The sequence below is a fragment of the Bombina bombina genome, chromosome 6 (assembly GCF_027579735.1).
Source record: "Bombina bombina isolate aBomBom1 chromosome 6, aBomBom1.pri, whole genome shotgun sequence".
Classification (NCBI taxonomy): domain Eukaryota; kingdom Metazoa; phylum Chordata; class Amphibia; order Anura; family Bombinatoridae; genus Bombina; species Bombina bombina.
The window spans coordinates 132,121,252-132,146,847 of record NC_069504.1 but is presented as its reverse complement, the minus strand read 5'-3'; the positions used below and the strand labels follow the sequence as shown (position 1 = coordinate 132,146,847).

Sequence of the window (25,596 nt, the reverse complement as noted above, 5' to 3'; positions counted from 1 at the left end):
TTTGCATCTCAGTTTAGCAAGGGAAGTGCTGAGTTTCATTTCTTGCTGCTGTTTTCTGAGAACTATGAACCTGTTTATATATCTTGTATTTCTCCAGTACTATGCAGGCAGATTAAGAGGAATTAATAGTCACTTTGCAACCATGTCATTTTTAGCAAGATTGGTGTTGATGATAAAATGGGAAAGAAATGCTAATGTGTTTGCCATTAATTGAGTTCTGCTTTACCTCAAGCCTATTGATTTTATGCACCTCGAAGACCCTTTACACTTATCTGACACCAGGGACATTTTAGTTGGATTTTTCTAGGCAGTCGGTTGATTTAACTGAATTCTTGTAAGGAAATTATCCCTCCGACTTACTATCAATCAGACTAATCAATAAAAGTTCAAATGCAGTTCACAGCTTTATAGAAAAAAAGTACAATTCTATGATTCTTCAGGGCACTGATGTGGTGAACTTTAACCCATTGTCTGCCAGGTAGGCGTGCAGTAATGTAGCCCTTCTGGCAGCCAAGATTCTTAAAGATGACTAAGTGTAAAATTAGTTTAATATATAAAGAAATCCTTTAGTACTCAAAGGTTTGAAGAAATACAAACGTAAGCATCTTAAAACAAAAACTGTTTAAAGGGGCAATATACACAAAGTTAATCTAATAAAATGTTTAGTTAAAGGGATGTGAAAATCAAAATGAAATTCTCTTGTATCATATAAAGCATGCAATTTTAAGAGACTTTTTAGTTTACTTCTGTTATCAAATGTATTTGATTATCTTGGTGCCAGTTGCTGAAAAGCATATCTAGGTAGGCTCAGGCGCAGCAATGCACTACTGGGAGGGGAGGTAGCTGCTGATTGGTGGCTATATAGTGCTGCAATAGAGTACTAAAGACCTAGGCATGCTCCTGAACCTGTCTAGGTTTATTACTCAACAAAGGATACCAAGAGAACAATGTAGAACAATGTAGAATTGGTAACAGCGGTGTGTATCTCTCTCTGATGTCTCTGTCTCTCGTGATTCAGACAGAGCTTAAAGGGACAGTTTACTCAAAAAATTTCTCCCCTTTAATTTGTTCCCAATGATCCACTTTACCTGCTGGAGTGTATTAAATTGTTTACAAGTAGCTCCTTTACCCTTATATTGGCATTTGAAATTGTTAATTTAGCATGTGGTATCCCCACCTATTCTGAAAGTTTGTGGCCGCGCGTACCAACTATAGATAAGCTTTGTAAACACAGCCAGCAGAAGAAATTACACTCCCAGTGTGATAAAGCAGAGATAAGGTAATAAAATGTTGATTTTCCATTGTTGTCTCAAAGTATTGGTGATTGTTTTAAGGACAGATATAAGATAAAGAAGCAGGTATATGTACACAATGTGATACAGTAATGAGATCTGATTATACCTACAAGCTCAACCCATTTTATTAGGTTGTGGCTTCAAAACACAAAATCAGAGCTTTAATATACAGAAATAAACCTTAAAAAGCTAATTTTCATAAATGTTTTACTCTGCATTTGGTAAAAAAGCAATTGTAAACACATTAAGGGAAAAACTATTTTACAGTATACTGTCCCTTTAACATTTTAAAACCGTTTCAAATTGACTTTGTTCGTATGATATTCTTTGTTGAAGAGATACGTAGCTGTGCATCTGGAACACAATATGGCAGGAAATAGTGCTGCCATCTAGTGCTCTTGCAAATTGTTAACATTCATGCAAAACCGCTGCCTTATAGTGCTCCAGAAGTGGGCCGTCTCCTAAGCCTACTACGTCCCTGCTTTTCCACAAAAGATACCAAGAAAATTAAGAAAAATTGATAAAAGAAGATAAATAGAAAGTTGTTTAAAATCACATGCTCTATCTGAATCATGAACAAAACATTTTGGGTTTCATCATATCCCTTTAAGCAAACGCTGTATAGCATGTTGCAGGGTTAGTGTTCAGAATCCTGATGGATCAATTTTTTTTTTTTTTTTTTAATTTTCTCTTACTATGCAAAATGGACCATATTATGTGGAAATAATTTTTGAATGAATTGCTCCTTTACAGTTGAAAACAAAGTGTTCTTTCATTTATAGTTATGTAGAGACACTTTATTCATTTTCATTCTCTCCCATATATGTCAGTCATTCTGTTTTATAGCATAAAATCTGTTCGGTGAAGTGAAATTTCAATATTCTGTTGAGCCCCTATATTTGCAGTAGATTGGAGGGTTTGGAGGAGGTGGGGCTCTCATTAATTGTATCTGTCTCTGGAGGATAGAGGTGCCATGCAATATTCATACATTATGGTAATGATTAATGAATAATTTACAGCAGGGACAGTGGTAAATCTTACATTGCATAGCAATTAACGCTATTCTGGCTTTAACAGTGTGCCAGGTATTTGCATGCAGCATACATTGCTTAATCCTATGGGTGCAGGCAATCACACCACTTATGTTACTTTTATTTTTTTTTATTTTAATGTTTTCTACATGACTCACACATATGTAAATCAGTCAACAGAAAACTAGTGTTTTATTTTGCTGTAACATAAAGTAGTTTTTTGTTTAATCTAAAATTGGGTTTAAAGGACATTTTGCATATATGAAACAGCAACTATTAAACATGTTCAAAAAATAAAAAAATCTATTAAAAAGGCAGTGCATAATTGCGTCCTGAGACTCTACTGCTCATTGGCTCATAGGGGCAACCGCAACTCACATACATAAATTTGTTTCATTTAGAACAGTCAAGAGATTCGGACTTAACTGTACAGTATTACATTTCAAAATACTCTTTTAGTTGAGACAGAGAAACTATATAATGCCCCTTTTAAAAGTGATTAATTTTCTGCTCTAAGTACTCCAGTAATGTGAGCAAGCAGGAATATGGAATTTTAGTACCAGGTATGAGTGCATTTATAGATAAAGAAAAGCAGTCTTATTAGTTAAGAAAATGTCTCCCAGGATTTATTAAAGGGACAGTCAAGTCCAAAATAAACTTTCATGATTCAGATGGGGTATGTCATTTTTAAACAACTTTCCAATTTACTTTTATCACCAATTTTGCTTTGTTTTCTTGGTATTATTAGTTGAAAGCTAAACCTAGGTAGGTTCATATGCTAATTTCTTAGACCTTGAAGGCCTCCTTTTATCTAAATCCATTTTGACAGTTTTTCCCCACTAGAGGGTATTAGTTCATATGTGTCAAAAGAACTGAAATAAGGGGGCAGTTTGCAGAGGCTTAGATACAAGGCAATCACAGAGGTAAAGAGTGTATTACTGTAACAGTGTTGGTTATGCAAAACTGGGGAATGGATAATAAAGGGATTATCTATCTTTTTAAACAACAAAAATTCTAGTGTTGACTGTCCCTTTAAGCCCCGTTTACCCCTTTATATATTCACCTATTTCTGCTATCTTTTCTGTTTCTATTCTTTGGTGAACATTGGTTTGGGCTGTTTCTTGCTCCCCGAAGCCTGTTTTTTTTTTTTAAGCACAGAACTACCTGTGACCCGTTAGGGCCTCATCATACAGGCGTCAGACACACTTGAGTTCCTGGGTTAGCTCTGAACTGTGGCTTTATTTCCTTGGGGTCTTATCTTTGTGTAGCAGCAGAGTATTGTTGTAGTTGCATAAATGCTCTAACAATGTGTTTAACCTCTGCAAAAGGGGTTACATAACTAGTTAATTTCCAGCTCAGAAGCAGGGGTAAAATAAAATGGTAAAAAAATAGAGGATGATTATCATATTCCAGACCCTTGTAATTCATAATAGGCCGTGTGTGTGTAATAATATATTTAAAGAAAAGATTCACCCTAAGGAGCACTAGATTACAACTGATATAGTGGTAAGGTAGCAACAACACAAAAAATAATAAACATAAAAAATAATAATTAACTTTTAATATCACATGTTAAAAATACCAGAGACAATCCCTCACAACAAACATATAGGAAGTAAAGAGAACTTAAAAGTATAACCCATGTATACATAGTTGACAATTGTCCCGTATTTCCCGGGACAGTCCCGGAATTGGGGACCCAGTCCCGGTCATTTAAATGTCCCGGACTCTCCTGGCAGCTAGCGTGATACTGATTACTAGAGTAGTAGTTTGCTTTATTACAAATCATCCCACATATTGCTGTAAGGTCATCCCACACTATACACAGCACACAGTGCACTGTGCACCCACTGCCCCTGCACAATATACACGGCACCCTGTGCACCAATTACCAGCCCACTATACACAGCACACCATCCGCAGCCTGCCCTGAGCACACATTCCCTCCTGCACACACTGCACCAGGCACCTCTGCAGCGGAACCGCCAGGTTGCGCTGTCTGCGTTGCTGAACTGTCTGCACAGTCAGGGAGGAGGCAGAGTCCCGGGTTACCTCGGCTCAGCTTGTCAGTGTAGTGGGGAGAGGGATGGAACACGTGCCGTCACAGAAGAGGAGCACCTTGCACCACCCCACGGCCAAGACAGGAGCCGGTCTCAGAGGATCTGTGTAACCGGAAGTGCCTGCTATTGAGTCAGCAGTGACAGCATTGCTGCTGATGGTATGTATGACCTTGACGCTTTGTGCTGGGGACATGAATTGAGCTGTCACCATGTACACTGGTACCTGCCACCTCTGGGTGCTGTAGTCGGCGATCATCAGCCTCATCTTGTGGATTAGCAATAAACATATGCTCTCACTATAAGCTGGGTGCTTACAGGCATTTGTCCCAACCAAATCATCTGCCCCATAATGACAGTGCACTCACCGTTCCCAGCTAAGGCTGAACTCCACTTGCCCTGCCTCTAAGGGGTGCAACTACCCTGCTCCATCCAGTGGTTGCCCCCACCCTTGATTTTCACCCACTCTGCCCAGTCCAAAGGAAGCCTACAATCTGCTCATGTGCTTTGGCTCACTTGGTTTTGCTGACTTGGTTTTGGGAGCTTGGAGTTGGCTTTGTGTTGAGGCTCAGTACCTACCCCGGGCACAACTGCCCTCTGCAGGATTAGGAGCTCAGGATCCTGGGGTATCTGGCATGTCTTGGGTGTAGTCCTGTCCCTGCAATGTAAATGCTGGATTAAAAAAAAACAAAAAACAAAAAACTTTGCACATTTAATGACATTTCTGTTTCTAGACTGTGTAGTTAATTTTGTGTCCTTTAAATATGAAATGTGATTCTGGATTTTATAATATTGTTCTATCCCTAATGTAAAGTATTCATCATATACCAGAACTGCAGTCTGCTAGCCTTTCTTTGTCTCTGTTTCTGATATGCCTGGGACTGGCATGTGCACAGTGGGTTTTCTCTATATCTTTATAAACTTAGGTTATTTCTGCCCAAAAAGATAAATATAGCAATTAAATGTTCTTAAATTTGCAGCATTGCTTGAAGCAGAGTATTGGCCCTATGAAGATTGCAGGCACAAAAGTACTTTGGAGTTTAAAGCCTTAGCTTCCAGAAAAGGAGAACAGATAATGTATCTGATGACATGGTGCTATGGGATTTTTCTGTTGTTTACTTTGGGCCTAACTAGTGTAACGAGAACTTGTTTCTAATAGGACATTCCATTTTCAATGATACCTCTAAGACACAGGCATGTTTTCCCTTTCAATACACTGTTCTATACAGTCTCTATTTATTATGGTGCAGATTATATATATAAATTAAAATATGAAACTAAAATGTATAGAAGGAGAATCCTTTTGCTCCCATTTCTTTCAATAATTCCATTCTGTACATTCTCCTTCTATACATTTAAGTTTCATTTTTTAATTTATATATATATATATAATCTGCACCATAATCAATAGGTGGAGCTAAATTATGCTAATTATGTGGGTTTGGCAAAGTGGGCAGAACTTTAGGGCAGGGGGTGTGATAAAAATTTTCATGCAGGTAATTGATAGCTGCAAAGTGTCCCTGGAAATTTTTTTCAAATGTTGGCAACTATGTGTATATTGTACATCTAAGTATAACCACCACTCAATCAGCGATACTAAATGCAAATAAGGGTAAAAGAAGCCGAAGTCACAATCGATAATAGAGACAAGGAGAGAAACACGTCTATATTAGAAGTAGGGACACGATCCCAAGAGTATATACAATACCGCCCTCCCCAGTCACTAGAAACATAAATTATATTAGAGCATTAGAATCTAAAGTATATGTGGAACATTTTTCATGCCTGTAGAATACATCCGGTATATTGTACAGACATTTGTGAAAAATGATCCACATATACTTTGATGACTTGACGACCGTAAGCCCCGCCCCCAGAAGACCTCGAAAGCGGCCAGAGAGTAATGCCATGATGAGCTACTAGAATATATTGCAAACAAACAGCTTTCTACTATGCGATAAGTGCAAATTACATATCCATGTTATACAAGGTATGATTTGAAGTTATTCTGTGTTGATTATAAGGTACTAACTAGAATCATCTGTCTGCATATACAGGATATCAAGGTTACATTCACTAAAACACACAGGTATAAAAAACACAGTCGTATAAAAAACACACTCGTATACACACTAGTAGAATATTCTAACTGATCCACTTTTGTACATAACTTTGTTTACATATTCTGATTAGGAATAAGTTTGTGATATATTGTGTAGATGAGTACACATGTTGATGCTATCTAACATATGATTGGTGGAGCACTGTGGGGGAGGGGTTTTGATTTGTTTTAAATTTTGTCATTTTTCACTGAATCTTTGTCTGAGGAAGTGGTGAAAACCTCGAAACGTCGCATAGTAAAACGTTTTTTCTTTATAAATCCAGAGAGTACCATTTTCTTTATATTATAATATATATATATATATATATATATGTGTATATATATATATATATATATATATGTATATATATGTATATATATGTATATATATATATATATATATATATATGTGTGTGTGTATATATATATATGTGAGATTTTACATACCTTACCCAGAATTCACTGGTGCATTGGTAACAATGTATATGGAGTTTTTTGGGTAAAGCCAAGCTGATTTACTTTTGCAATATGGAAAATTATAATCCCATGCTTTTATCTCCACCATAATTTTAATGAATTTTGATTATTATATTGGGTAATCCTAGAACGGACATTACCCAATCGGCTGTGGGTAAAGCCCGATGTAAGATCATAAATCCCCTCAGAGTCATTGAGTCACTGCATCAAACATACATACGATGCACTGTAATTTTCCCATCTTCACTATCTTTTTTGCCTCCACCTGGGTGGGGTTCAAGGTGGGCAAAGCCCCCCTTGTAAAACTCATTTCCCAAGGTTTATTTGGGGTGGATGCAAGAGGATCGGCGGGGCGCCTTGTTTGAACCCCCCAGGGGGAGGCAAAAAAAATTGTGTATATGGGGGATTACAGTACATCGGGCTTTACCCACAGTCACTAGTTAATGTCCGTTTATATCTGGCTTTGCCTGTAATTTATATAATCTCCCAAATAAGATGCACTCTCACCAACATGATCCACCTGCCAGGGTGTTGTAAGTTCATGTAGACAGATCAAATAAGAACTCACTGGACTTTAGACAGCTTAATGTACATTTATTTATTACTAATAAATGTACACTAATATATATATCCTAGTCCTAAAGCCCGTTCACATGGGCCATTTTTTGCAGTACATCGGCCCCACCCCTTGCTCTCTCTCCCCCCTCTCTTTTGCTCTCTCCCCCCTCTCTTTTGCTCTCTCCCCCCTCTCTTTTGCTCTCTCCCCCCTCTCTTTTGCTCTCTCTCCCCTCTCTTTTGCTCTCTCTCCCCTCTCTTTTTGCTCTCTCTCCCCTCTCTTTTTGCTCTCTCTCCCCTCTCTTTTTGCTCTCTCTCCCCTCTCTTTTTGCTCTCTCTCCCCTCTCTTTTTGCTCTCTCTCCCCTCTCTTTTTGCTCTCTCTCCCCTCTCTTTTTGCTCTCTCTCCCCTCTCTTTTGCTCTCTCTCCCCTCTCTTTTGCTCTCTTTCCCCTCTCTTTTGCTCTCTTTCCCCTCTCTTTTGCTCTCTTTCCCCTCTCTTTTGCTCTCTTTCCCCTCTTTTGCTCTCTTTCCCCTCTCTTTTGCTCTCTTTCCCCTCTCTTTTGCTCTCTTTCCCCTCTCTTTTGCGCTCTCTCTCCCCCCTCTCTTTTGCGCTCTCTTTCCCCCCTCTCTTTTGCGCTCTCTTTCCCCCCTCTCTTTTGCGCTCTCTTTCCCCCCTCTCTTTTGCGCTCTCTTTCCCCCCTCTCTTTTGCGCTCTCTTTCCCCCCTCTCTTTTGCGCTCTCTTTCCCCCCTCTCTTTTGCGCTCTCTTTCCCCCCTCTCTTTTGCGCTCTCTTTCCCCCCTCTCTTTTGCGCTCTCTTTCCCCCCTCTCTTTTGCGCTCTCTTTCCCCCCTCTCTTTTGCGCTCTCTCTCTCCCCCCTCTCTTTTGCGCTCTCTCCCCCCTCTCTTTTGCTCTCTCTCCCCCCTCTCTTTTGCTCTCTCTCCCCCCTCTCTTTTGCTCTCTCTCCCCCCTCTCTTTTGCTCTCTCTCTCCCCCCTCTCTTTTGCTCTCTCTCTCTCCCCCCTCTCTTTTGCTCTCTCTCTCCCCTCTCTTTTGCTCTCCCCCCCCCCTCTCTTTTGCTCGCTCTCCCCCCCTCTCTTTTGCTCGCTCTCCCCCCTCTCTTTTGCTCGCTCTCCCCCCTCTCTTTTGCTCGCTCTCCCCCCTCTCTTTTGCTCGCTCTCCCCCCTCTCTTTTGCTCGCTCTCCCCCCTCTCTTTTGCTCGCTCTCCCCTCTCTCTTTTGCTCGCTCTCCCCCCTCTCTTTTGCTCGCTCTCCCCCCTCTCTTTTGCTCGCTCTCCCCCCTCTCTTTTGCTCGCTCTCCCCTCTCTCTTTTGCTCGCTCTCCCCCTCTCTTTTGCTCGCTCTCCCCCTCTCTTTTGCGCTCTCTCTCCCCCCTCTCTTTTGCTCGCTCTCCCCCTCTCTTTTGCGCTCTCTCTCCCCCCTCTCTTTTGCTCGCTCTCCCCCCTCTCTTTTGCTCGCTCTCCCCCCTCTCTTTTGCTCGCTCTCCCCCCTCTTTTTTGCTCTCTTACCCCCCTCTTTTTTGCTCTCTTACCCCCTCTCTCTTGTGCACACGAGACTGCGCCCGGCCCCACCCCCACCATGCCCAACCACACCCACTCACGCCCACTTCTGCCCACAGTGCCGCAGCAGATTAGGTAGACTATAAGGCCAGGTGTGTTTGCCCTTGTGCTGTCTACTGCCCATGACAGCTTCAGACAAACACACTTGGACTTTTTATATTATAGGATAACATTTAAATATTGAGCTATTTCTTGTGTGTATGTATATGTGTGTGTGTATATATATATATATATATATATATATATATATATATATATATATATATATATATATATATATATATATATATATATAATATTTCTAGAGCATCAGCAGATTGTGCAGCGCTCTACAGAGGCATGTGTGTGAAGTCACCAATCACCAGTTAGCTAGTGCATTGCTGATCATGAGCCTATCTATGTATGCTCTTCAATAAAGGATAACAAAAGAACAAAGTAAAATTAATAATAGAAATGGAAAAGTCTCTTAAAATTGCATGCCTTATCTATAAGTGTAATTTTTAACTTTTTGTATTCTTTTAAACACAGAGGCAATCATTTGTTTTGTAGTAATTATCGTATTTGAGCATTTTATTATTCATAATGTCACGTTAAGTAAATAATATCCTAAAAGAAAACAAACAAGTTTACATTAATGTATACAAGTAATTAGCATAAAACCAATAGTAAGCAACAATAAAAAATAGGAAAGCTTAAAGGGACATGACACCCCAAAAAATTATTTCATGATTCAGATTGGGAATATAATTTTAAAGGATTACTTTCTGTTATAATTTTTAAGATAAACAACTAACATATTAAAGTTAATAAACATTAATTAAATCCTACTGACCTATATGTTCTCCAAAACAAAGTTTCATAACGTTCTAAAAGTTATATCTTTTATTCTCCAATGATGTCACTTTATCCTGCCCACTATTTTCAGCACTGCATGTTCAAAATACTTAAACCAATAACTTTGTGTTTAAAGCGCCATTTTGAAACCTAGGTATTGTAAGCGGATTGGTACAGAGCAAAGGATATCCATGGAGTGGGTTTGGAAAACAATTAAATTTGCAGACAAAATTTCTGATATACGGTAGAGATATGTTAATGAAATGCTATTGATAAAAAGCGTATTTGGGGTAGTTAGTTAGTAACAGGCATAGAAAATATTTACTTACAGTGGCCCTTTAAGCAACTTTCAAATTTACTTCTATTATGTAATTTACGTTATTCTCTTGGTAACCTTTTTGTTTTAAAGAAACACAGTGTATATCGATGAGCCAATAACATGAGGCTTATATGTGCAGCCACTAATCAGCAGCTCCTCAGCATATCTAGGTATCCTTTTCAACAAAGGATACCAAGAGAACGAAACAAATTGCATAAAAGAAGTAAAATGTTTTTTTTTTTTTTTAATTAAATCTTCTGTCTGAATGATGAAAGAAAAAAATTGGGTTTTATTTACCTTTAATGCTAGAAGTGCAGTATTAAGTATTTCTCAAAAGGCTAAAGCTAGGTGTTATTTATGTGGCATTTTTACTTAACTTATTTTAACATTAATGGCTGACTTTGCCATTTAAAATATGATATTATATTACTGGAATGCTGTATCTGGAAAAAAACAGTTTAATTGTGACATTTGAAAAGGCCTGGATCAGTTTTTGTGTTTGTCTGGCTTGCTTAACTGTTTATTTTGACAAAGCTTTTGTTGAGGCCTTTCTTTCTTGTACAATAGTTTTATAGAAGTTGCTTGGCAGCTATTCTGTATCACACGCTGATATCATTAACATCTGGTTTACCAATACAAGCTGAGATGTAATTATTGCTGTGTGTGAGGTGAGAATTAGGGACTTCTCAGTATAGGAATTTAGAAGCGGAGCTGTCATGCAAAGAACAAGAAAAAAAATTCTGAAATAACTTTGGGCGCTCTGGTCTAGCGAGATTCTTTAAAGCATCAATAAATACAATATAACTACACAATAAACCAGTGCATTCTAAAAAGACAATTTAAATTTCAAATGAGCAGTAGACTTTTTTTTATGACAAATTTCATAGTTATGTTTCCCTGCCCCCTATGTCATGTGACAGCCATCAGCCAATCACAAAATGCATATATGTATATACTGTGAACTTTCACATGCTCAGTAGGAGCTGGTGACTAAGAAAGTATGCATATAGAAAGACTGTGCACATTTTGATAAAGGAAGCACATTTTACTTTTTTTTTTTTTTAAATTGCATGTTCTATCTGAATCATTAAAATCTAATTTAAATTTAATTTTGATTTAAAGGGACAGTAAACATTAGACATGTGCCTTCGGATCCCTTCTTAAGTAGATAACAAGGCTATCTATACTGTTAAAATTAGTATAAAGTACATTGCTTTGCAGTTGTTATCTGATAAACCTAATTACAAACAGGTATGTAGCAGAGTTAGCCTTCATAAGTCAGCAGGGTGCATTTTCAAGTTTTGGGAATTAGAAATTGCTCGTTTACCACAGCTATATTACATGAAAAGGAGCCACACTAAGTTATGTAAGTATATTGCAAAGTTGTTTATTGTTAGTTAACTTTTATGAATCATAAAAGAAAACATTTGGGTTTCATGTCCCTTTAAAGCTAAATTAATATGAAGCTGCAAGAGAATTTACACTTTGGTGGGATGTGTGAGATATTTGTACTAGAATGTTCATTTTCAATTGCACTTGGTTTTGATTAATCAGACAGAGATAGGATAAGGAAGCCATTGTGGATAGAGAGAAAAAAAATATCAGGATATCTGTTCTCCCTGCAAGCTTAGCTCATTTTAATTGGTTGTGGTTTCAACTAACATTCGACTATTTCATATACAAAAATAAAGTAATTTCCCATACAAGTCATCGGAAAAGCATAAAGGGGAAAGTGATTTTACAGTAGACTATCCCTTTAGCATCTGTTACCATGGCCCTAGGGACATAGGTTACAGATATTACACATCTGTACATACTATATATATATATATATATATATATATATATATATATATATATATACACACACACACATACACACACATGTCATACACATATGTACACACACACACACACTCTATTGGTGATTTAACTGCTCAGGGCAGTTGGTGTTAAGTTTCTGCAGCATAAAGAACTTACACCAGTGATTTAACCACTTTATTGCCCCTAACACTAATGCAACAGTGTTTATTTGAGATGATTCAGAGGGTATTTTAAAGGCTGCATTTATGATTCAATGTGCTCTAGTTATAAATGCATGGTTTATGTGCAATCGTGTACCCTGAGAGGAACACTAAACACAAAATACATTTCATGCACCTCGCTCCAATCATGGGTGCTGCCATTTTGGAACCTAGTTTATAGTACAGGTATCTGAAGGAGAGTTGCTGCTAGTGTTGCTACCTCAGCCATGTTTTCCTGGACACTTATGAGTTGCATATGCTGCATGGTGTGCAGGAAGGAACATGTTTACTGCTGCTATATTTGCATGCACAATACTGAACAACATTGTGCTTTTCCTCAGGGGCGTGCTTGGCGAGGGTGTTTCACAGAGCAAGAGGGTTATCAGGCACTTTAACAGGGAAGTCATCATCAGGTATGGACATTTAACTTTGCTATAATATATTTTGTTTATGGAGACATTTTTGAAGTAATGGTTTAACTTTCTATTGTGTTTTGTTTTGTTTTTATTATTGTTTTCTATTGTTCAGCACTGATTCAACTTAGTTACTATTGGAAAGAATGATTCTCCTATCATGATTGTTGATGCAAAACTGACAATCCGCCTTTTACAAACATGTGACTGCTGAGAATCTTTGGGGGGAGGGTGAAGTAAACAAAAGCTTGCATCAATTGCCTAAAAAGTATTAATTCAAACCTCACTGTGAGAAAGTCAAACAAAACAAGCACATTGTTTAGATGTATTTTACAGCAAAGGGTAGCAAAATAAATAATGCGCCTCTATTGCAATAATGTTTCACTTTCATTGGCTGCACACTCTAGTGACCTATTTATAACTGCCCCTAATTGGCCACAGCAGAGAAAGTAACCTGAGTTACAACATGGCAGCTCCAATTGTTTTATAGACACTAAAAATTTACTTATTTTGTCACTACTAAAGCAAAATAATAAAACTTTAAAAAAGACATCAAGATGTTATTCTCAGACTAATCTTTTCTTTGAATGCATAATTCTATCTAGCATTTATTTAGTGTTTAATGTCCATTTAAAGTACATTTTAAACTTATTAAAAATTGCTTACTCTATCTGATTTATTTTTTTACTTAACTGTCCCTTTTAAGTTTTAAGATATTTTGTTAAAATTACTGTAAACATTCAGAATTTTATAGAAATGCAAGAGACATGCAAAAATTACTATCTTATTGTCAGTAGCTATCGATGATATTTAAACTATGTTGAAATCTTTTCTGCTTTGATATAAAGTTGTAGGAGCTTGGTCAGATGACATTTTACTAATGTGTTTACAGAAAACAACTTAATGTGCAAATTTGTTTCACAGACCTAAAACTGTAAATTGTTGCTAGTGTGTTTTGTAAGCAGTGATTTGTTGCGTCATCTGAGTTTACTGTTCCAGATTTAAAGGTCATGAGTTCCCCCTTCTCTGCCAAGTAAAACAGCTCTTTGATGGTAAAATTCTGAAACTCAATGTAAAATTTTTACTGGAATTTCTATACTAAGAAATTTTTTTTTTTTTTTTTAAATTGTAGAACTGTAGATATCAGTTCATCTGTCTATATTAGTACTTGCGTATATGAACTTTGTATACTAGTGCAGTACAGCATACAATCAAAGTTTGGTATCCGACAGAGATAAAGTAACTTACAAGTAACTATCAAAAGAATTGCACTTTGCTTTCCAGCTGTATTTCTGGTCTTTATAAGCAATGTGTTATATGCTGTAAAAACTATCCAGCTTGCTCCGACATTTCCAGTAAATCAAGCTGGTTTATGGAGAAATTATCATGCAGTTTTCCCCCTTCCTATTTTAAAGAACCACTAAACATAGTAGAATAGCATAAGCAATACATGCATAAGAGACAATGCAAAAGTACTCAGTTTGAATTTAAAATGAGTAGTAGATTCCCCCCCCCACTTGACAAATATCAAAGTTAAAGGGACAGTCTAGTCAAAAATACATTCAGATAGGGCATGTAATTTTAAACAACTGTACAATTTTACTTTTATCATCAATTTTGCTTTGTTCTCTTGGTATTCTTAGTTGAAAGCTAAACCTAGGAGGCTCATAAGCTAATTTATTAGCACTTTAAGGCCGCCTCTTATCTGAATACATTTTGACAACATTTTTGACAACATTTTGACAAAAGAACTGAAATAAAGGGGCAGTCTGCAAAAGCTTACATACAAGGTGATCACAGAGGTAAAATGTATATTACTATAACTGTGTTAGTTATGCAAAACTGGGGAATGGATAATAAAGGGATTATCTATCTTTTTAAACAATAAAATTCTGGCGTAGACTGTCCTGTTAAGTAAATTGTTCTTCCTAATGCATCATGTGACCGCTATCAGCCAATCACAAAATGCATATACGTATATTCTGTGAATCTTGCACATGCTCTGTAGAAATGATCTATCTATCGAATCTATAATAAATAGATAGATTCGATAGATAATTTCCCAGACAGAGAATTTCAATACGTGCGGACTCGGACCCATGGTAAGGTTCCCAGAGGCAGTTGCGGCATCCAAGGCTCTGATTAGAACAGAGCACTCTGGAGCATATCTGCCCTCGGCCGAAATCGGAACATTCTTTGGCTTCTTTTTCAATAAACAGTTTACATGAGAGAAACAAACTTTTCCAACTTTAACTACACGGAAGCAGTTAATGTGCACATTACCTAGGTAAAGTGCAGATTCTGCACTTTAACTGAGAAAATAAGTTAATCTGCAGATTAGCTAGGTAATGTGCACATTAACTGTTTCTGCACTTTAACTGTAACATATATATATATATATATATATATAAATATCAAGCATAGAAAAGGCACTCGCTGGTTAAATAAAACATAACATTTAATAAGTTACATTAAAATGGCATGACGTTTCGGAGGCATTACACCCCCTTTATCAAATGCAAGATACAGCTTGAATAATTACAAAAATACTGCTTTTGTAATTTTTCAAGCTGTATCTTGCATTTGATAAAGGGGGCGTAATGCCTCCGAAACGTCATGCCATTTTAATGTAACTTATTAAATGTTATGTTTTATTTAACCAGCGAGTGCCTTTTCTGTGCTTGATATTTTTTGATATTTTTCAAGTGCACTCTGGGAGTTGCTATCATTTATGGAGTGCCTTTTCTTCTGACCTTGTTTTATATATATATATATGTGTGTGTGTGTGTGTGTGTGTTAAATCAAAGTAAATATAAAAAGAAACAGATTGTTTTTAAAAAACAAACAAAACAGAAAACAGTATAGACCCTGCCTACAGCTAAATAAGGGAGCAGATATGCCGAAAACCTAAGTTGCTTTCTGCCTCTTCTGAGCCTGTGCAGAGGCTGGCTTCCTGTCTTTCTAGCTTTCATTGAATAGTGGGGCTGTGAATCATACTGTTTTATATTTGTTTAAGTATTAATTGATCACAGCAAAGAAGATAAAATAAACATATTCAGGACATTTGTACATAGTAGAAGAGGTTTAAAAAAGACTGAAGTCCATCAGGTTCAACCTATACAAATCTTAATTTATCTACTATAAAAGCTCCAGTTAATCCTAAATTAATCCCATTAAAAAGGTGACCCATCTAACACCAGCAATCATATCCCTGAATTCTGTTTCTAGCCCGAAATGTATATTATCCAACTTTGTATCATCTGCAAAAATAGGTACATTTAAAAATGTTTAAGGTCATTAGGTCAGAGCAGGATGAAATTGCATTACAAGGGGATCTGCAAAAATTAGAAGTAGGGGCGGGTAAATGGAAAGTGAGATTTAATACTTTGTATTATTTGCAGAAATAAAGTTGTTGCTATTTAATCCTTGCTCCAAGTCATTGATAAAAATATTTATGCTTGTACAATCTGAGTATGATCTGTTTATAACTACTCATTGCTCCCTGTCTTTTATCCAGTTATTTATCCATGAGCTTACATTTTCAACTATTCCTAGTCCCTTAATTTTGTCCATTAATCTCTCATGTGGCACTGTATCTAATACCTTTGCTAAATCCAAGTATATCACATCAACTGATTCCCCCCTTTTTCTATATTTTTTACTTAGTTCCTTGTAGAATCCATTTAGATTAGTTTGACATGATCTATTTTTCATTAAACCATGCAGATTAGAACATGAAAATACTCATCAATATAATCCTTTAAAATATCTGGTCTATAGCTTCCTGGATCAGCCCTGTTTCCCTTTTTAAATTAAATGTTTAAAGCTTTATGCCAGTCCTTGGGTATTATGACTGAGGATAATGAGTCTTGAAACATTAAAAGTAGAGGTTTGGCAATAACCTGTTAGGGTTTTTTCCCTGCCTTGCTTGCCATGTGCTGGTGGCAGCCATTTTACTCACCTCTCTTGCTGACTCTGGTGCATACTGTGTGATACTGCTCATTTCCTGCACTTCCTTTTATATCCAGACTGGTGCACATCATCTGTGTGAGACAGGATGCAGTCTCAGAATTGTGATGTCATCACTTATTATTTAAAGCGCCTCTGTTCAGTATGCTTTGCCCTTGCGTTGTCTCAGACCTGTTTGTGAGAGCTCCTGTGTATTACCTGGCTGTCTTATGTCCCTCCTGGTTCCTGATCCCTGGCTTGTTCCTGACTCTGCTGTTCTCCTTGTTCCTGATTCCGGCTCGTCTGACTTACTCGCTTTGGCTTCTGACTCGGCTCGTCTGTCTACCAGCTCTGGTTTTGATTCCTGGCTTGTTATTTGACTTGTGGACTTTTTATTATTTTTTGCTATTAATAAAGGTGTGATTATTTTTGCACTTCTCGTCTCAGTCTGATTCCTGGCACCCTGACATTACGCAAGGGCCATGAATCCTGATGGTGCTAATAATAGACCTTTTACCTGCCATAATTTCCAGGATGGATGAACAGGATCACCGCTTGGATCAATTTGCACTAGCCCTGCAAACCCTGTTGACTCGCACTGCACATTTGGACCATAGTGTCCCGCAAGTTATGGCTGCTCCTGTTTCTGCTGCTGCACCTAGTCCTACCAGGAGCATGTCCGGTTCTGCACCTCTACCTCAGCGATATGGAGGCGATCCTAATCAGTGCAGATGGTTTTTGAACCAGGTGGGCATTTACTTTGAGATGTTACCTCAGACATTTCCCTCTGACACAGCTATGGTGGGATTTCTCATCTCGTTACTCTCTGACCCAGCTCTTGCCTGGGCTAATCCCCTTGTGGGAGACTAATAAACCTGTGATTTCAAATTACCCTGAATTTGTGGCCTCATGACCATTCTGCAAGGTACAAGATCTGTTGAGAATAAGGTGTGGTAGCCAAGCGCTAAGACAATCCCTTAAGCTGAATACAAATGAAGGGTCTAACCAACCCCCAAGGGAAAGAACAGGTAGTGAAGGAATATGTACAGCGCCAATACAGGCTAAGGGATAAATATAAACACTAAAAGATACAATAAAACACTAAAAGATACAATATATACCTGCTAAGGCTAAAAAAGGATTTATTACAAATAAATAGTTGGTACCGATAGAAGGATAAAATGCTTAAAAACAATGGTAAGGTAGAGTAATGTTCTGAAAAACTCACAAAGTGCAAATGGCAATAAGGGTATAAGAAACTAAAATGGTGAAATCCACGTGTGGGTGCGGATACACAAATAAGCAAAGTGTTTATGCAACATAAATGTGCAACATAATATGGGCATAAATGCAAATGTTTTACAACATAGGTGAGAGTAATTGTGAACACTGTGTTTAAAATATAAAGAAGAATCGATTCACAACCAATAATCAAAAATTCACAAAAAATCACAAAAAATCACAAAAATATAATGAATAGTCCTGATGACACTGCAGTGCAAAAATAAGTCACAGGTAAGTTGATACCATTGGGTGACAAATGTGGAAGAAGGTGATGTGACATAAGGTAAAAACGGAAAATATGTGGAAAAAATAATCAAAAAAATCCAGTGAAAAAACAAAAATCAAAAAACAAAATGATGTTCAACAAAAGATCAAAAAAGAACAAAAAAGGGTGTTGTAATCCAAATAACAGTAAATTAAAAAGGAATCATATGAAGGAACCTTGAATCCTGAGGGGGAGAGTTCCCAGGCAAATCCTAACAACGGTCAGCTCTTTGTCCAATGTCCTAGAAATGTCCCTGTAAAAAAAGGAGTAACATAGTGTAACAAGTCCTCAAAGTGGTTAAAAAACTTTGAATAATGCTTACCAACAGGTCTACGCGTTTCGGCCCCAAAATAAGGCCTTATCAAGTCTTGATAAAGGCCTTATTTTGGGGCCGAAACGCGTAGACCTGTTGGTAAGCATTATTCCAAGTTTTTTAACCACTTTGAGGACTTGTTACGCTATGTTACTCCTTTTTTTACAGGGACATTTCTAGGACATTGGACAAAGAGCTGACCGTTGTTAGGATTTGCCTGGGAACTCTCCCCCTCAGGATTCAAGGTTCCTTCATATGATTCCTTTTTAATTTACTGTTATTTGGATTACAACACCCTTTTTTGTTCTTTTTTGATCTTTTGTTGAACATCATTTTGTTTTTTGATTTTTGTTTTTTCACTGGATTTTTTTGATTATTTTTTCCACATATTTTTCGTTTTTACCTTATGTCACATCACCTTCTTCCACATTTGTCACCCAATGGTATCAACTTACCTGTGACTTATTTTTGCACTGCAGTGTCATCAGGACTATTCATTATATTTTTGTGATTTTTTGTGATTTTTTGTGAATTTTTGATTATTGGTTGTGAATCGATTCTTCTTTATATTTTAAACACAGTGTTCACAATTACTCTCACCTATGTTGTAAAACATTTGCACATTTATGCCCATATTATGTTGCACATTTATGTTGCATAAACACTTTGCTTATTTGTGTATCCGCACCCACACGTGGATTTCACCATTTTAGTTTCTTATACCCTCATTGCCATTTGCACTTTGTGAGTTTTTCAGAACATTACTCTACCTTATCATTGTTTTTAAGCATTTTATCCTTCTATCGTTACCAACTATTTATTTGTAATAAATCCTTTTTTAGCCTTAGCAGGTATATATTGTATCTTTTAGTGTTTTATTGTATCTTTTAGTGTTTATATTTATCCCTTAGCCTGTATTGGCGCTGTACATATTCCTTCAGTACAAGATCTGTTGCTCAGTATGCCATTGAGTTCCGTACGCTTGCTGCAGAGGTAGGTTGAAACAATGAAGCCCTTGTTGCTGCCTTCTTTCATGGGCTCTCTCTAATGCGAATAAAGACAAAGTTTCTGCCAGAGATTTACCAGAAGATCTCGAGGCATTGGTATCTTTTTTGATCCTAATTGACATCAGACTAAGTGAGAGGCCCTCTTTTTCAAGGAGTGCTTGCGGAAGCCTCCTGTTCCGTTGTCTCCTACGTGTTCGTTCCCACCCATGCCTCCCTCTCCTCCCATGCCTCCTGGTCCCGAGTCACCAGGTACTGCTGAGCCGTTGCAGTTGGGATTCAAGTGTCTCTCCGCTGCGGAGAGGGCCTTTAGGAGGAGGGAGGGACTCCTGCCTCTATTGTGGGTTACAGGGCCACCTTTTGAAGTCTTGTCCTACACAGCCGGGAAACGCTCACACCTAAGGTCATATCGGGGACAGACCTTGGGTGGTTTATCCTCATCCCCGGAACCGCTAAAGGAGAAACCTTTGGTCATGGTTGTCCTTTCCTGGGTGGACTCCTCCATAGTCACCCAGGCTCTTGACTCCGGTGCTGCGGGCTATTTCATTGACGGTGCTTTTGTATCAAAGCACTCCATTCCTGTTTTGCCTTGGTCCGTTCCGCTTTCTATTGAGGCCATTGATGGCAGGCCCCTTCAGACCGCACTCGTTACTCACGAAACTGCTCCGTTATCCATTGCTGTTGGGGCTCTCCATTTTGAAACCATCCAGTTCCAGGTGATAAACTCTCCGCATTTTCCGGTTATTCTGGGTTATCCCTGGCTACAAAAGCACAATCCCAGTCTCGACTGGCGCAGGTCCGAAATTTTGTTGTGGTTTCCGCAATGTATTTCCACTTGTCTTCGGAAACCAGTTAAAGTCTTGTGCACGTCTTCGGTATCTCAATTGTCAGAGGAGTACCGAGAGTTCCTAGACGTTTTTGACAAGTTGCGTGCCGGTACGTTGCCTCCTCACAGGTCTTACGATTGTGTCATAGACCTGCAACCCGGAGCCATTCCTCCTTGGGGCCGGGTTTACCCTCTGTCTGTTGCAGAGATTTGTGCTATGGAGGAGTATGTTGCTGATGCTCTGTCGCGGGGATCATCCGCAAATCCTGCTCTCCTGCAGAGGCTGGCTTCTTCTTTGTGAAGAAGAAGGGTGGCGGGTTAAGACCATGCATCAATTATAGGGGTCTTAAACAGCATTTAACACCAGGAGCGGACATTATGAGTATCTTGTAATGCCCTTTGGCCTATGTAATGCTCCTGCTGTTTTCAAGGAATTTATTAATGATGTCCTTCGAGATACATTGCAACAGTGTGTTGTGGTGTACTTAGACGACATCCTCATACACTCACCCACACTTGAGGCTCATCGTTCTGATGTTACACGGGTTCTTCAGAGACTACGTGAGAACGGCCTGTTTTGTAATCTCGAGAAATGTGAGTTTCATCAGACTCAAGTAACCTTCCTAGGTTATGTTATCTCTGCTGCAGGGTTCTCCATGGATCCTGACAAGTTATCTGCAGTTCTGCAGTGGCCTCGCCCAGTTGGTCTTCCATCTATTCAACGTTTTTTGGGGTTTGCCAATTACTATAGAAAGTTTATTAAAAACTTTTCTTTCTTGGTCAAACCTATCACAGACATGACCCGTAAAGAGAATGATCCACTCCATTGATCACCTGCTGCCATTAAGGCCTTTGATAGTCTTAAGACTGCCTTTGCTGCCGCTCCAGTTCTGGCTCAACCTAACCCTGTACTGCCTTTCGTTCTTGAGGTCGATGCGTCTGAGACTGGAGTAGATGCCCTATTGTCTCAACGTCCTACACCTGACGGTTCCTTGCATCCGTGTGGTTTCTTCTCTAAGAAATTGTCTCCAGCGAAGTGCAATTATGAAATTGGCGACCGGGAATTACTGGCCATAATTTTGGCACTCAAGGAATGGAGGTATCTACTTGAGGGTACTAGCGTGCCAGTGCTTATTCTTACTGACCACAAGAATTTAACTTATCTATCTGAAGCAAAACGTTTGTCCCCCGACAGGCCAGATGGGCGCTATTTTTGTCTTGGTTTAATTATGTGGTCTCCTACCTGCCTGGTAGTAAGAATGTTAGGGCTGATGCCCTCTCTCCACAATTTTCGCCTCTGTCCAAGGAGGAGTCTGTACCTACTCCAGTTATACCTCCTGACCATATTTTGGCTAGTGAAAATTCGTCCCTCTGGGTCAGGAGAATCCCATAGGGACCATCCTCTGAAGTTTATTTGTTTGCCTGTTCTGTCCCTGCAAAAAATGTTCACTGTCAGTGATATGGACACAGAATAATATAATCATTGCTTACATTTAATAGTGTGTGTGTACAATTTTTACTTTCTCCATTTTCTCTTGAGCATATTTTGGCTACCATATGTACTAATTTGACTTCTCCCTTGGGGGAGGAGATCCTGGCTGCACAAACCAATGCACCTCCTGAGAAACCTAGTGGTAAGTGTTTTGTTCCTGAGAATCTTCAAACTAAACTTTTGCACACTTACCACTATCCTAAAGCCGCAGGTCACCCAGGCAAGAACCAAATTATTTGGTCTGTCACTCGATAATTCTGGTGGCCAGCTCTTCGTTCTGACGTTGCTGCGTATGTTGCCTCCTGCTCAGTTTGTACACAGAATAAGACTCCTCGACGTCTTCCTGTAGGTCTTCTTCAACCTATTTCTAATGGTGAGCGTCCTTGCATACATCTTTCCATGGACTTCATTGTCGAGCTCCCTGTTTCCAATGGCAATACGGTTATCCTTATGGTGGTTGACCGTTTTTCTAAAATGTCACATTGCATTCCATTGAAGAAGTTGCCTACCGCTCAGGAGCTGGCTTCAATTTTTGCCCGAGAGGTCTTCCGTTTACATGGGTTACCCAAGGAGATAGTGTCGGACCGGGGTAGCCAGTTTGTCTCCAGATTTTGGCGTTCCTTTTGTGCTCAAATGGGTATCCAGCTTTCCTTCTCCTCGGCATATCACACTCAATCCAATGGGGCTGCGGAACGGTCTAATCAAGCTCTGGAACAGTTCCTCCATTGCTATGTCTCAGATCACCACAATAATTGGTCTGAACTGTTACCTTGGGCAGAGTTTGCTCGTAATAGTGCTATTAATGCTTCCTCCAAGTTATCCCCGTTCATGGCGAATTATGGGTTTTAACCATCCTTGTTGCCAGATTCATTCATGTCTCAGGGTATTCCGGCTTTGGAGGAGCATCTTCGGCAACTCCGTTCCACGTGGGTGCAGATTCAGGATTGCCTTCATCGTTCTATGCAGTGCCAAAAGCTCCAGGCTGATCGTAGGCGTCTGCCCGCACCTTCCTACCAGGTTGGTGAGAGAGTTTGGCTGTCCTCCCCCAACTTGAACCTTCGTGTGCCTTCCAATAAACTGGCTACCCGTTATTTTGGTCTTTTTCCAATACTAAGACGGGTCAATCCTGTGGCCTACGCTCTTGACCTTCCTCCTGCAATGCGCATCTCCAATGTTTTTTCATGTCTCCCTCTTGAAACCATTGGTTTGTAATCGGTTTACCACTGTGTTGCCTCGTCCCCGTTCTATCTTTGTTGACAACCATGAAGAGTATGAGGTCAGCAGCATTATTTACTCTCGCATGTCCAGGGGCCGCGTCCAGTATTTGGTTCACTGGAGGGGCTACGATCCGGAGGAGCGTTCATGTGTTCCCATCCTCAGATGTTCATGCTCCCGCCCTCCTCCGTGCCTTCCATGCCTGTTTCCCCAATAAGCTTTTTGTCCTCCCGCGGGGGAGGGGTCGTTTAGGGGAGGGTACTGTCAGGGTTTTTTCCCTGCCTTGCTTGCCTTGTGCTGCTGGCAGCCATTTTACTTACCTAACTTGCGGACTCTGGTGCATACTGTGTGATGCTGCTCATTTCCTTCACTTCCTTTTATGGCCAGACTGGTGTACATCATATGTGTGAGACAGAATGCAGTCTAAGAATTGTGATGTCATCACTTATTATTTAAAGGGCCTCTGTTCAGTATGCTTTGCCCTTGCGTTGTCTCAGACCTGTTTGTGAAAGCTCCTGTGTATTACCTGGCTGTCTTACGTCCCTCCTGGTTTCTGATCCCTGGCTTGTTCCTGACTCTGCTGTTCTCCTTGTTCCTGATTTCGGCTCGTCTGACTACTCGCTTTGGCTCCTGACTCGGCTCGTCTGACTATTTGCTTTGGCTCCTGACTCGGCTCGTCTGACTACCAGCTCTGGTTTTGATTCCTGGCTTGTTATTTGACTTGTGGACTTTTTATTATTTTGTGCTATTAATAAAGGTGTGATTATTTTCTCCAACATAGGTGTGTCCGGTCCACGGCGTCATCCTTACTTGTGGGATATTCTCTTCCCCAACAGGAAATGGCAAAGAGCCCAGCAAAGCTGGTCACATGATCCCTCCTAGGCTCCGCCTACCCCAGTCATTCTCTTTGCCGTTGTACAGGCAACATCTCCACGGAGATGGCTTAGAGTTTTTTAGTGTTTAACTGTAGTTTTTATTATTCAATCAAGAGTTTGTTATTTTAAAATAGTGCTGCTACGTACTATTTACTCAGAAACAGAAAAGAGATGAAGATTTCTGTTTGTATGAGGAAAATGATTTTAGCAACCGTCACTAAAATCCATGGCTGTTCCACACAGGACTGTTGAGAGCAATTAACTTCAGTTGGGGGAACAGTGAGCAGTCTCTTGCTGCTTGAGGTATGACACATTCTAACAAGACGATGTAATGCTGGAAGCTGTCATTTTCCCTATGGGATCCGGTAAGCCATGTTTATAAAGATCGTAAATAAGGGCTTCACAAGGGCTTATTAAGACTGTAGACTTTTTCTGGGTTAAATCGATTCATTATTAACACATATTTAGCCTTGAGGAATAATTTTATCTGGGTATTTTGATATAATAATATCGGCAGGCACTGTTTTAGACTCCTTATTATTTAGGGGCTTTCCCAAATCATAGGCAGAGCCTCATTTTCGCCTCGGTGTTGCGCACTTGTTTTTGAGAGGCATGACATGCAGTCGCATGTGAGAGGAGCTCTGATACTTAGAAAAGACTTTCTGAAGGCGTCATTTGGTATCGTATTCCCCTTTGGGCTTGGTTGGGTCTCAGCAAAGCAGATACCAGGGACTGTAAAGGGGTTAAAGTTAAAAACGGCTCCGGTTCCGTTATTTTAAGGGTTAAAGCTTCCAAATTTGGTGTGCAATACTTTTAAGGCTTTAAGACACTGTGGTGAAAATTTGGTGAATTTTGAACAATTCCTTCATGTTTTTTCGCAATTGCAGTAATAAAGTGTGTTCAGTTTAAAATTTAAAGTGACAGTAACGGTTTTATTTTAAAACGTTTTTTGTACTTTGTTATCAAGTTTATGCCTGTTTAACATGTCTGAACTACCAGATAGACTGTGTTCTGAATGTGGGGAAGCCAGGATTCCTATTCATTTAAATAAATGTGATTTATGTGACAATGACAATGATGCCCAAGATGATTCCTCAAGTGAGGGGAGTAAGCATGGTACTGCATCATTCCCTCCTTCGTCTACACGAGTCTTGCCCACTCAGGAGGCCCCTAGTACATCTAGCGCGCCAATACTCCTTACTATGCAACAATTAACGGCTGTAATGGATAATTCTGTCAAAAACATTTTAGCCAAAATGAACACTTACCAGCGTAAGCGTGACTGCTCTGTTTTAGATACTGAAGAGCATGACGACGCTGATAATAATGGTTCTGAAGGGCCCCTAACCCAGTCTGATGGGGCCAGGGAGGTTTTGTCTGAGGGAGAAATTACTGATTCAGGGAACATTTCTCAACAAGCTGAACCTGATGTGATTACGTTTAAATTTAAATTGGAACATCTCCGCATTCTGCTCAAGGAGGTATTATCCACTCTGGATGATTGTGACAAGTTGGTCATCCCAGAGAAACTATGTAAAATGGACAAGTTCCTAGAGGTCCCGGGACTCCCAGAAGCTTTTCCTATACCCAAGCGGGTGGCGGACATTGTTAATAAAGAATGGGAAAGGCCCGGTATTCCTTTCGTCCCTCCCCCCATATTTAAAAAATTGTTTCCTATGGTCGACCCCAGAAA

At 39.3% G+C, this 25,596-nt stretch overlaps 1 protein-coding gene across 2 annotated transcripts in view; it reads left to right on the top strand.

The window, feature by feature from the left end:
- The window catches only part of CERK (ceramide kinase), a 349,026-nt gene that overhangs the window by 66,582 nt on the left and 256,848 nt on the right, over nt 1-25,596 (top strand). The window contains exon 2 of one of the 2 annotated variants that reach the window (XM_053716615.1): nt 12,610-12,681. The exons of the other annotated variant lie outside the window; for it this stretch is intronic. Coding sequence (XP_053572590.1) covers nt 12,610-12,681 — 72 coding nt within the window. The remainder of the gene's footprint in view (nt 1-12,609; nt 12,682-25,596) is intronic. 2 annotated transcript variants of the gene reach the window in all.